This window comes from Schistocerca cancellata, chromosome 11 (genome assembly GCF_023864275.1).
Source record: "Schistocerca cancellata isolate TAMUIC-IGC-003103 chromosome 11, iqSchCanc2.1, whole genome shotgun sequence".
NCBI lineage: Eukaryota > Metazoa > Arthropoda > Insecta > Orthoptera > Acrididae > Schistocerca > Schistocerca cancellata.
Window position 1 is genome coordinate 16,416,558 of NC_064636.1, and position 14,296 is coordinate 16,430,853.

Genomic DNA, 14,296 nt, shown 5'->3' on the forward strand with positions numbered 1-14,296 from the left:
GGGGAAAAAGTAAAACTTTAGTGGCAAAGGAAACGTGCCATTTATTTCGTAACAATAAACTGCTTTCTATGGGTGTGACATCACAACTGTTTACATTAGCAGTGGGTACTAAAAGAAATCCGATAAAATTTTGGGTGTACGATAAATCGCATAAATCTAAGGGCTGTCAGTTCGATTAAATACCTAGGAATTACAATTACGAACAACTTAAATTGGAAAGGCCACATAGATAATATTGTGGGGAAGACAAAACAAAGACTGTGTTTTGTTGGCAGAACACTTACGAGATGCGACAAACCCACTAAAGAGACAGCCTACAATACACTTGTCCGTCCTCTGCTGGAATATTGCTGCACGATGTTGGTATCCTTACCAGGTAGGATTGACGGAGGACATCAAAAAAGTGCAAAGGAGGGCAGCTCGTATCGTGTTATCGCGCAATAGGGATGAGAGTGTCACTGATATGATACGCGAGCTGGGGTGGCAGTCACTGAAACGAAGGCGGTTTTCTTTGTGGTGAGATCTATTTACGAAATTTCAATCACCAGCTTTCTCTTCCGAATGCGAAAATATTTTGTTGACGCCCACCTGTGTAGGGAGAAATTATCGTCATAATAAAATAAGAGAAATCAGAGCTCAAACGGAAGGATCTAGGTGTTCCTTTTTCCCATGTGCCATTTTAGAGTGGAATGATGGAGAAGTAGTATGAAAATGGTTCGATGAACCCTCTGCCAGGCACTTAAGTGTGAATTGCAGAGTAACCATGTAGATGTAGATGTAGATGTAGATGTAGCAGCAAGCAGCGAAACACCTAGGGCGAGGTTTCAGTAAATTCACCGGCCCTTTTACATATCTACGTGGCTTTCCACGTGGCCGTGTACGCACTCATTGCTGGGGCTGCTCGGGGTGGTCGCGACCGAGGGGCGACTCGACCCGACAGACTGGGGCCTCGTCAGACTTATTGGCCGCTGTGGCACCCGAATCGTATTGCTCTGAGATTTGCTATACTTGAGGAAGTGATGGGTCAGAATACTTTAAGATCTGTTCCTGTATTCTACTATCTGGGACACTGAATGTTATCGCATCTCTAATCGTTAAATCACTGTAAAAGTTGCCACAACTACACTTAAATTTATGCTCCCTAGTCGTGGCCATTAGTTCTCTGTACCACTGGCAGTATGTCTGTTCCGATTTTTTCTGCAGACGAAAAAACTTATATCTGCTTGCAGCTACTTGGAATTACTGATCATTGCTCACGGTTAATGCACCAATTACCTCATCGTAACTCGAGTCTGTTGGGAGACGCAGTTGGCAATAGTTTTTGTATTAACCTGAACACTCAAAATGCCCCAATCGAAAGAAAGTATTGTATCCGTACAGTACCTCGAACACGATGAATTTCACAATGTGCTCAGATCTGTGTTAGGTATTTGAGCCATTCCTCTTCTGTGTCATTAACTTTCCGGTACATCGGTACACTGGTCGACGGCACTTGTCACGCCGATTTGTTGGTCTGTTGTGCGGCCGACACGGCTCGTGCAGCCAGTAGTTGTTGTGCCGTCGTCAGTAAGGTAGCAATTTGTCGGTTCTGAAACTGAAAAGCTCGTGTCCGAGCCGTCACATTGTCCATCTGCGGCTGTAGCGTGGGGGCAGGGGGAGGAGGTGGCGGGGAAGCCGTGGTTTACACAAAGACGTTATAGCGAAAAACAGGCGAAGCGTCTGAAAAGAGAAATTTGATTACTTTTGCGGCTCCCCTCGTGGAATACGTGCAAGAATACAACAACAGATTAGGAAAATGATCACCCCTGCAAGTTAAAACACAAGAGAAGCAAGCAAAATCAGTGACCAAGTTGATTGACTCGGATCTGCACTGAATTATACCGAGTGGAAAGGTGCGTCGATCTTAGAGCACCAGATATGGTAACCTTAAGCCACTGACAATACACAACGGTCACGGTAGCACCTGATTCCAGAATAGCTGCGGTAGTTAGGATCTACCAACTACCCCCTCTTGGCCAGGTCCCCAAAACTTAACTCGTAACGAGATCCCTTCAAAGCAAATTGTCATAAAGATCGTCTATAAAGGCTCCGTACAACGAGAAGAAATGTTGTAGTTTATAGAATAATAACAGATACGACTAAATTGTCTTATCTCTTCTGTTTCATTTAATGTAACTTTGTTCACAGTTTTATTTCGCATTCACCACTCATTCACACTCTGATTTCGAGTATATGCGGGTGCCTGAACCTAACTCCCAAGTTCCAACAGTTTTGCTTGCTAGACACCAACAGTCAATGATAATGATACAGTATTTTGTTATTGACTCTTCTAGTTCAGCCACCGCCCTCCACGAATATTTGTTAGGCATAAGACAATTACAGACTTTTCTCCCCGGTCCACTATTATTAAGGGTTCACATTAAAGTTAAAGTTTTTCTCCTTTTCATAAATTGGAGCCCACTCTCCGCGATATAATAACAAAAAATGGTCTCAATACCGCGTCCCTCGTGAGATGCGAATAGATTTATCCCGGAATTGACCGCCCTGTAGGTGTACTCAATTTAATGACCAAACTACGCTATCTGCGATTTCGTGTAACTGAATGTCCTTTTGTTGCTCTGATTGTATACTGTAGTTATTTAAAACTCGCCCCTATATTTTTGACAATGCACAATTAGCACTTCTTTACTTGTTTATTTCTAAGAGTAAACGAAGAAAATGGGTATCATCGGCTTTGTCGACATAAAGCATAACACCTCAGTGTGCCCAATTCTACCTCTTCTTATGGGATGGGCTACCTTACTCATTAATTTACTACATATTATTTCCAGTAACACTAAACAGGTATCGCTGTTATATTTTAATTGTATTCAAAATCATGTTGTTATTATTATTATTATCCGACCAAATCGTAACAAATCGCACGGTGTGCGTTTTTAACGATAGCTTTTCACTCGCCCAGCCTTTATTCGTGCAATATTACATATAAATATACAGACAGGACTGAAAGATCAATCTCTCTACCATAACCGATAGAGGCAAATACACTATTCGAGTTCCGTTACATCTATCTTGACTCGTACTGTTAGTCTGGTCAGAGGGGGCGGAAACTGTGGGGTAACCCGGATCGTCTGGATCCTCCCCTCCACAGCCGGGCTTTTCTGAAGTGCACAGATGGGAGTTATCCTCAAAACAAATACTCCACTCTCGAAACCGTACCAGCCTCGACCTACAGTGACCTACTGTCCCCACTGCCTCCGCCCGACAGTTTTCGTCCCCTCTGACGTATCGTCTCCACCCTACTCTCGTCCTCTCACTCCCGTCACATGTCACCCTCTGCCGACACCCCTGCCCGTCTTTGCCCGCTCCTCTCCTGTTTCGCTCCTTCCCCCCCCCTCCCCCCCCCCCCCCCACCTCCTTGCCCCACAACCTCCTGACACTGTGCTCGTCGGCATTCTAGTCCTCGTACACTATGCCGGGCATTCCTCTCCCCACCACCTGTACACCACTATTTCTTCCAATTCCCCTTCCCAGCCCGCTACATTGCTGCTCCCATCCCAAGCGAAAGGTGGATTTTGGCCCGTGGTGCCGGAGTCGGCGGTTGTGTGTGCGCGAGGTGTGCTCGTGTCTGTCACTGAGTGTGTGTCTTTCCTTTTCTGAAGAAGGTTTGGCAGAGAGCTAAATGTCTAACTGTCTTTTTGTTGTGCTCGTGTGCAATTGACGCGTCCTCATTACGGTGAGTAGCGATGTATGTTTTGTCGATATACAAAAAAGTAAACAATACGTAATGACACGTAACAACAGTATGGAAAGGATGGATTGCTACTTACCCCATAAGTGAGGTGTTAAGTTGCAGACAGACACAGTGAAGGAGAATGTTAGAGATATTTCAGCTTTTGAACCAAATCCTCCTCTAGAAGTAGAAAATTGACACACATTCGCCGAAGAACAACTCACACACACATGACCACTGTGTCTCTGTCTCTAGGTACTAAGGCTACACATTCTCTATGTGTTGTTGTTGTTGTTGTTGCCGCCGTCTTCAGTCCTGAGACTGGTTTGATGCAGCTCTACATGCTACTCTATCCTGTGCAAGCTTCTTCATCTCCCAGTACCTACTGCAGCCTACATCCTTCTGAATCTGCTTAGTGTATTCATCTCTTGGTCTCCCTCTACGATTTTCACCCTCCACACTGCCCTCCAATACTAAATTGGTGATCCCTTGATCTCTCAGAACATGTCGTACCCAACCGATCCCTTCTTCTAGTCAAGTTGTACCACAAACTCCTCTTCTCCCCAATTCTATTCAATACCTCCTCATTAGTTATGTGATCTACCCATCTAATCTTCAGCATTCTTCTGTAGCACCACATTTAGAAAGCTTCTATTCTCTTCTTGTCCAAACTATTTATCGTCCATGTTTCACTTCCATACATGGCTACACTCCCTACAAATACTTTCAGAAACGACTTCCTGACACTTAAATCTATACTCGATGTTAACAAATTTCTCTTCTTCAGAAACGCTTTCCTTGCCATTGCCAGTCTACATTTTATATCCTCTCTACTTCGACCATCATCAGTTATTTTGCTCCCCAAATAGCAAAACTCGTTTACTACTTTAAGTGTCTCATTTCCTAATCTAATTCCCTCAGCATCACCCGACTTAATTCGACTACATTGCATAATCATCTATGTACTGAATACTAATCTATCATTCCCATATTCTTGTCGTTTCATCCTGGACTGTCCATATCACACCAACAGGTTGTGATACATATAAATTCATACATTCTCTCACTCTCTTTCTTTCTATCTGTTTCTTACACCCAAAGTTACAGACTGGCCTTCGGCATACTTAAAGGGTTTTCTAACAGTAGATGACACAATTCTTAAGGAAACTCGAAAAATTTTCACATTTCTTTTTGTATCAGTAGGGAGCCAGAGATTGTGACAATAACCACATGTAGAAGTACCAGAATGTTTTGTCACTGGTTATCACACTCTGATAGTGCAGTGCACTGTTGATGTAATTTGTTTGTTTTACAGCTCAGTGTCAGCTAATAACATTATAAATCTGTTCCAGGGACTGGAGAGTGCAAACACAACAGTGGACACTGTAAGGTAAGAGGAACATTATTTACAACACATACACAATTCTCTTCACAGGAAAACTTTTAGTCCAAACAAGAAATAGCTTCTTCATCTTTGTGCAATATTCCTTTTCATGACAAAAAAATCACATCGGACAAAATACTTACGACTCCACTAAAAGAGCCACCTGCTCCCTTTGGCGCACAGTAGACGGTGCATAACTGCTACTGGGTTGTCGTGTGACCCTCCAGAGCTGACAAGTCGTGGCAGGCGAAGTGTTCTGCGTGTGACCGTCAGCTGTACAGGATCGGTGCAGTTAGACGAGTCGACGTGGTCGTGTGGCGGAACGACAGAAAGGGACTGCGCTGTGACCCTGCTTTTTATGCCCCAGAATTAATGTTTTCTAACCGTCCGTGACATTTTTTTATCGCTTCTATCAAAGTTCCTTTGTTCACAATGTCAGTTTGCACCTGATTTTGCATTTACACATTTCTAATTTTCCTGCGACTCACGCTTCACGCACCGATGTTTGCGGAGGAAAAAACTGACACAAATGGTGCCAGTACGGCGCGGGTCTTCGAGTAATGTACGCAAATGTTGTGCGGTAAGTTTGTTGACACCGGAGCACTCTGTTCGGCAGATCTGAATTGGTAAAAGTGAGAACAGTTGGTGCTGCTCCCGAGCTGTACTCGGTGTCGTGGCTGCTGGGTCCACTCGAGTAAGGGTGTCGCGACTCATCACAATTGTTTTCATACCGTCTCTACTGCACACGCACAGCTTCGTCACTGTTGTCATTTGCATAAACTCGAAGGCTTATTTTGTGTGTTTCAGTGGTCGACCACTTGTAACGCTAGCTCACACCTTTGCTCTCTCTCAGCACTGCCCAAATGTTTTTGGTTTCAACTAACCTCCTCTTTGGTTTAAATTGTGAAACACAGCACCAGGTACATATTTTTTCAGACTTGCCAAGATGCATTTTGAGAATTTATTCTCCTTGTTGAATGCAGATATTTACGTAAGTAGTTCTTGTGATGGTTTACGCGCGCACAAATATCACAAAAAAATACTTTTGTAAATACTAGTACTCGACAATGGGAGTAAATTCTCTAAATGTGTCATGCCGAGCTTGAAAAAATATGAAACCTCTGTAATGTTTCATTATTTAAATAATGAATGATTTACAAAAATAACTGTTGTGATGCATGAAGCTAAGTCAAATGTTTCTATATCTCAGACAGTGATCTATTCCAGTTACATCAGCAGCTGAACAATACAAAATTCAGATAATGGAAAATCCAGGATGGAGTAATGATAATATTATGAAAAGGAATGCAGTTCACTGAGTCGCCGTTTCGCCTCTTTTTGCAAATGGTGTGAGGGATCCGTAGTGACAATGCCCGGTGAGGTTTTTTGTGGGGTTCAGGCCGGAGGTGGTTGTGTGGTGTTTTTGGGGTGTCGTCTATGCGACCATAAAAAGAGGTTGTAGCAGTGGTTTTTATTACTTATTGAAAAAGTGTTTGTTTAGTGTGTGTAATTTAAATGTTCTTTGCAAACTAAATGAAAAGGCTGATTTCATGTTACTGAAAATTAAAATTTTACTTAACATTATAGAAAAATTAGTTTTCTTAATGTGACTACTATTTATCTGACCCTTAGAAAGGAGTGACTCCGGAGTTTAACTCGCCCCTTTTTATCGTAAACTAGCTGTACGTGGCTGTGTCTCAGGTCTGCTTAAATTGAAAAGAAAGGAAAGAGGAAGCGCACATTTTTGGAGTACATCCTAATCTCCTCCCCTCTTCCCTCTCTCTGTCCATCCCCTCCTTCCTGTTTTCTCTGTCACCCCTCTTCGCATCTCCTCTTCACACTCCTCTCTCACCTCAAGTCTCATTTATTGTTACTGCAAATTCAGATTCTGTAGTAGTATTCTAATCATAAACCAATAAGCGATAAACACAACTTTCCTCTTTGCTAACAATGTGAGAAACTGTGAATGTCCGTTAAGTGCAAATCTCTGAAAGATTTTGACCAAATGCTGTCAAGTTTTAACACGACATTCCATTAGAATGGATGTGAGTTAATATGCCTGTTGTTTTTTTATACAGGATGTACATAAAGTCTGGGGACACTTTAAATTATTTATTGCAGAAGAACCAATCATTATACAGATATCATACATATGTCATTTTGAAGAGAAACCCTGAAAGTTTCTTTTTCATGTATACCGCCACACCATAGTTTGGTAATTTCCCGATAGTCAGCACTAGTTGCAAATGTGGCGAGTTCAGGTGCAGAGTGAGCTTTCTGTGTGTTGGAGTTCAACAAAAACACCAGATCTCAGTTCGTGTGACTTTTGTACCACCTCTACCACGTGATGTAGCAGAGCTCCGGGAGAGAATACTGGAAGCTGCAGAGTGAAAATCTCACTCTGGAAATATCACCCAGGCTGTGGCTAAGCCATGTCTCAGCAATATCCTTTCTTTCAGGACTGCAAGGTTCGCAGGAGAGCTTCTGTAAAGTTTGGATGGTAGGAGACGAGGTACTGGCAGAAGTAAAGCTGTGAGGACGGGGCGTGAGTCGTGCTTGGGTAGCTCAGTGGTAGAGTACTTGCCCGCAAAAGGCAAAGGTCCCGACTTCGAGTCTCGGTCCGGCACACAGTTTTAATCTACCAGGAAGTTTCATATGAGCACACACTCCGCTGCAGAGTGAATTTCTCATTCTGGAATACGGGAAGCGACTGCCATAGTCAACGAAGGACAGGTATGGCAAGAATTTGATTACCGTATTGACGTTTCACTCGTGGTTCGCATATCGAAAGTTTGGGGGGGGGGGACGACTTTCAGAGTTTCTCTTCAAAATGCAATATGTATGACATTTGTACAATGTTTAGTTCTTGTGCAATAAATAATTGGAAGTGTTCCCAGACTTTATGTACACCCTGTATATGCGATTATAATTTTTTATAAATTTAATAGTAGGCAAACATAGTTATATATATATAGACAAACACACACACACACACACACACACACACACACACACACACACACACACAGTTGCATCAAAATTTCAATGTATTCAGGCAAGAACTTTCAGAGGTACACAATTTTGAACAAATAAATAGTTACATTTTTATTTGTATAGATTTGTAATTTTTGAACATCACAGTCACCGTATTTTCACAAAGCTGAAGGCAAAACATTGTGAAACTTGAAGACTCTCTTCTGCTCAGTTTCGTTGTCACCAATACCTGCAACTTAATCCCTTGTTATTCAATGTTTATGCTAGAACAACTGGAAATCACGCACAGTAGGTAGGTGCAGTATAGTGCCCTCCGGGAATATTTAATGCTGGCTTCTGATTGAGAAAAAAAGTTTTACTATTTATAGGCAATTGTGTTGAAAAGGGATCTAATTTGTTGGAACTGGCCCTTTAAATAAACTTCTAGGCGTAAAATTTCTGTGCACGAGAGATGTAGTCAAAAAATAACTCTTTGTACCACAGAGTTTATACGCCGTTTCTCGCAGTCGGGTTTCTTTTTTATTGCTGCTGCAAGTTAAGTGGGAACTGCTATATAAATCACTTTTCTATTTAACATTTTCGTAATGGCACAGACAGACGTGCTAGCTGCACAGATAATTGTCAGTTACCCAACACAGTTGAGGTAATGCAATGACCCTCGTGGGAACATTTTTAAAAAAGAAAACAACTTTCATTACCACTCGGACTGTTTAGAGACTAGCAAATTTCTTAATGCTGCACAGGAAGCAGTAACAGCAATAACGATTACGATACTTTAGTAGAGGTAGCACAAATTAACGGACTACCTGTTATGCGAGGTCGACTGGACTAGTAGTCTGTTTAACGACAGAACAGCTAGTTCACCGGAGCGCAGTTATTCTCAATTCTACCCATTTGGGCAAGTGTCGAAGGAAAACCGTGGGAAACATTGAAAGAGATTTACCGACCTTATGATTGTCCTCTTCAGTTACTAATTTTAGTGAGTAAATGAAATCTTTTGAACATTTCCTAATGCCACAAACAAATAGGTGCCCACCGCACAGCTGATCGGCAGTTACCCGAAACAGTTGAGCTGTTAGAATGGCCTGAGCCAACTCATTCAGTGTTACTCTAAACTCAAACGGGAAGATTACAAACACTCGGCCACCGATCACGTTTCCGTTGGCCCACTGCATCAAAAATGGCTCTGAGCACATTTGAGGTCGTCAGTCCCCTAAAACTTAGAACTACTTAAACCTAACTAACCTAAGGACATCACACACATCCATGCCTGAGACAGGATTCGAACCTGCAACCGTAGCAGTCACGCGGTTCCAGTCTACCGTATCTCCGTATCTTCCTTCGTCGTCGGCGTTGTCGCTGTTGCCGTGAGGCACCGTTACACCAAGTGGAAAGGCGCGTCGATCTTAGAGCGTGAGATATGGTAACTTTAAGTCACTGACAACACACAACGGTCACGGTAGCACCTGATTCCAGAATAGCTGCAGTGGTTAGGATCTACGAACTATCCCCTGTTGACCAGGTCCCCTAAACTTAACTCATAACGAGATCCCTTCAAAGCAAATTGTCATAACGATCGTCTATAAAGGCTTCGTACAAGGAGAAGAAATGTTACAGTTTATGGAATAATAGCAGATACGACCAAACTGTCTTGTTTCTTCTGTTTTATTTAACGTAACTTTGTTCACAGTTTTATTTCGCATTCACCACTCACTCACAATCTGATGTGGAGTATATGCGAGTGCGTGAACCCTAACTCCCAAGTTCCAACAAAACCCTTTGACGAACAGTTTTGGCTGCTCGACACCAACAGCCAATGATAATGATACAGTATTTTGTAATTGACTCTTCTAGGTTAGCCACCGCCCTCCATGAATGTTTGTTAGGCGTAAGACAATTACGCACTTTTCTCTCCGATCCGCAATTATTAAGAGTTCGCGTACAAGTTAACGTTTTTCTCCTTTTCATAAATTGGAGCCCGCTCTCCGCGATATATATATAAAGCCATGTCAATACCGCATCCCTCATGAGATGCGTATAGATTTATCCCGGTATTGACTGCCCCGTAGGTGTACTCAATTTAATGACCACACTTCGCTATCGGTGATTTCGTGTAACTAAATGTCCTTTTGTTACTCTGATCATATACCGTAGTTATTTAATACTCGACCCTATATTTTTTCACTACGCACAATTAGCACTTCTTTCCTTTATTATTTCCAAGAGTAAACGGAAAAAAAAAAAATTATGCCGTATCATCGGCTTTGTCGATATAAAGCAAAACGCCTCAGTATGCCCAATTTTACCTCTTCTTATAAGATCGGCTACCTTACTCATTAATTTATTACGTATTATTTCCAGTAAAACTAAACAGGTGTTTCCGTTATATTTTAATTGTATTCAATAACATGTTATTATTATTATGACCGACCAAATCATTACAAATTGCGTGGCGTGTGTTTTTAACAATAGCTTTACACTCGCCCAGCCTTTATTCAGGCAATATTATATATAAATATACAGACAGGACTGAAAGATCGATCTCTTTACAGTAACCAATAGAGGCAAACACGCTATTCGAGTTCTGTTACATATATCTTGACTCGTATTGCTACACCAGACTGAAGCACCTAGAACCGATCAGCCAGTCCGGCCGGCCCCGTTGCATCACCTAATCCTAGTGTCTTAGAAAATGCGTGGGAATACTTGGAACGATGGGTGAAACATAGCAATAAACATCCTCAAAATTTGATAACTGCGTGGGATTTGGTGGTCAGTGAGTATTTTTAGCCAGTGGTCAATGAGTATTTTTAGTTGGTTACGGCATACCTTGAAGGCACTCTCTTCTCCGCCAAATTGAGGCCGTTATCGAGGCTCTTTGTGGTGCTACACGGTACTCGTATTAGTGGGAAGTCGAGTGGGCAGTGGCTGTTTGTGCAAAATTTTACCAATGCACTACATACAGTATTACAAAAATAAATAGATTGTGAACTAAATAGATTGTGTTTCACTACGTTGTCACGAAAACCGTGACTTAATATTGTTGCATACTGCCTTTATCTAATGCACTGAGATCGAGTATGTGTTTATATGTTCACGATTTCTGCTAAGTGTTTGTATTACTGTGTCGATATGTCCTAGATCTTCTATGCCCCTGTACCCCCACGTCGTTGGCGATTTCACAGTTCAGCCGATCCACCTCTGTGTTGCAAATGTTTTGAGTGAAATGCGCAGTCAATGTACTGCTGTTTTCACGTCAATTCTACCACCATTGAGAGTTATTTAGTTCTCGGGGATTTGTAAAATACCCGGATTCGTGTCTCGTCGCTGTGCAGCGTATGGAAAGGATTGCGGAAGACTCCCAAATAAATTCCAAAGCACAGTGCAGTTTTAATACCGATATATTTCCAGGACTCTTGTGTCCGAGCCCGGTGAACTGTACCAGTTACATCAGATGTACCCAAAGTTGACATCAAACGACACAGAGTTCACAACAATCAACAAACGAGTCAGCCTACAATACATTTGCTCGCAACCATAGCCAAAAAACGACTTGCTCAAGGCGCCTGCGCGACTTCTATTTATACTTTTGTTAACAATTACATACATTGAAAATTACAGTTCTATGTAAAATCACAATTAGAAGTTAAACAGAATACGAAATACACATTGCTAAAAATTTACAATCTCAGTGCTGAACAAGGTGAACCTATTTTCAACTTAGTTACGAGTTAATATAACACTATCCGACCAATTATGTTACAGGTAACAATTACATTTCTAAATTAGTTTATAACAAATCAACTAGTGCTCGAATTTTAGTGCTAACATATACCGGAGATTCAATTAACGTGCTTTATTTGTATGTTCTATTTAACTTGCTGTAGTGATTTTATAATTATATGTTTACTGGTACATCCTGACTGTGTGCTCGATTTCTTTAGATTAGTTACAGTATTAATTTCACATTTATATTGTGTTTCTCACATAAGAACAATGTTAAATGCTTTTGGCACATTCAAAATGCACACGGTGGCTTTTACACGTACGTTTTCAGCAAAGCATCGTTTTCGAATTATATGTATGCTGAAATAGAATATTGTGTCTGGCCAATTTTACCTTCCACAAATGCTATATTACACATTAGACATTTACATTTATCATGACAGTGTTGTTTTATTTATGACGGTGGTTATTTATGTATGTAATTTGGAAACGGGTCACTTTACGTTTTGTGCATTTGAAACAGTTATTTAGTTATTCACATTGGACAATTACGACTGGTGTTTATCTTTAATGCTTGTTTAGCATTTGAGAAATCTTTCATGCAGGAGGATCGTACAAAAATACCGCCATTTCAGTCTCGTACAGATTCCTGTATGGAGGACACAGTGATAGACATCCCTGGGGTTGTGAAGCAGCTGAATGGGTTGAAAATAAATAAATCGCCAGGTCCTGATGGGGTTCCAGTTAGGTTTTACAGAGACTACTCTACTGCATTGGCTTCTTACTTAGCTTGCATTTATCGCGCATCTCTTGCCCGACGTAAAGTCCCGAGCGACTGGGAGAAAGCGCAGGTGACGCCTGTATACAAGAAGGGTAGAAGGACGGATCCTCAAAAATTACAGTCCGATATCCTTAACATCGGTTTGTTGCAGGATTCTCGAACATATTCTCAGTTCGAATATAATGAATTTCCTTGAGACAGAGAAGTTGCTGTCCATGCATCAGCACTGCTTTAGAAAGCATCGCTCCTGCAAAATGCAACTCGCCCTTTTTTCACATGATGTTGTGAACCATGGATGAAGGGTATCAGACGGATGCCATATTCCTCGACTTCCGGATAGCGTATTTGGGCGTAACAGTGCAGAGTGAAATGAAGTGGGACGAGCATGTAATGGCAGTTGTGGGGAAGGCAGATAGTCGTCTTACGACCTATTCTCGAGTACTGCTCGAGCGTTTGGGATCCCTATCAGGTCGGATTGAGGGAGGACATAGAAGCAATTCAGAGGCGGGGTGCTAGATTTGTTACTGGTAGGTTTGATCATCACGCGAGTCTTACGGAAATGCTTTTGAACTCGGGTGGGAGTCTCTGGAGGAAAGCAGGCGTTCTTTCCGTGAATCGCTACTGAGGAAATTTAGAGAACCAGCATTTGAGGCTGACTGCAGTACAATTTTACTGCCGCCAACTTACATTTCGCAGAAGGACCACAGAGATAAGATGAGAGAGATTAGGGCTCGTACAGAGGCATATACGCATTCATTTTTCCCTCGTTCTGTTTGGGAGTGGAACAGGGAGAGAAGATGCTAGTTGTGGTACGAGGTACCCTCCGCCACGCACCGTATGGTGGATTGCGGAGTATGTATGTAGATGTAGATGGGTTCTGATAGGTAGCAGCGAGATACAGTAATATTTCAAGTGACACAATGAACTGTACAAATAGGTTACTTCGAGATCAGCTCCGAGCCAGACACCCTGTCATAGCTCGCATTCCGTCGACAGCTAACTGCCACCATTTGCGACTTCAGTGGTGTCGAGCGAGAGCTCACTGGAGGTCCGTCGTGTTTTCTGATGACAGCTGAATCTGCCTCAGTGCCAGTCGAAGGCCTGCAACCGGCCTGTCTGCCTACTAGACAAGCCGGACCTGCACCCGGAGTTACGGCCCGGGGTGCAATTTCGTATGACAAGAGGAACACCCCGGCTGCAGATTTGTACATCAGTCTGGGTATTCAACCTGTCGTTCTGCCATTTGTGATCAGTATTCCAGGGAGTGTTTTCGAATGCTTTTGACTGTGTTGACCACAAAATATTACTGCAGAAGTTGGACCATTATGGAGTAAGGGGAGTAGCTTACAGTTGTTTCTCCTCTTATTTTAAGAACAGAAAGCAGAAGGTAATTCTCCGCAATATTGAGAGTGGTAGTGACGTTCGGTCCCAATGGGCACTGTTAAGTGGGGCGTTCCCCAAGGGTCAGTGCTGGGGCCACTGCTGTTTCTTATTTACATAAATGATATGCCTTCTAGTATTACAGGTGATTCAAAAATATTTCTGATTGCTGATTACACCAGCTTGGTACTGAAGGATCTTGTGTGTAATATTGAAACAGTAACAAATAATTTAGTTCATGAAATAAGTTCGTGGCTTGTGGAAAATAATTTGATGCTAAATCACAGTAAGACTCAGT

At 42.1% G+C, this 14,296-nt stretch overlaps 1 protein-coding gene across 11 annotated transcripts in view; it reads left to right on the forward strand.

Annotated features, from left to right (window-relative positions):
* The window catches only part of LOC126108463 (myoneurin-like), a 131,775-nt gene that overhangs the window by 104,392 nt on the left and 13,087 nt on the right, over positions 1-14,296 (forward strand). For all 11 annotated transcript variants that reach the window (XM_049913698.1, XM_049913700.1, XM_049913695.1 and 8 more), the window contains one exon: positions 5,086-5,123. In XM_049913698.1, the coding sequence (XP_049769655.1) occupies positions 5,086-5,123 (38 nt within the window). The remainder of the gene's footprint in view (positions 1-5,085; positions 5,124-14,296) is intronic.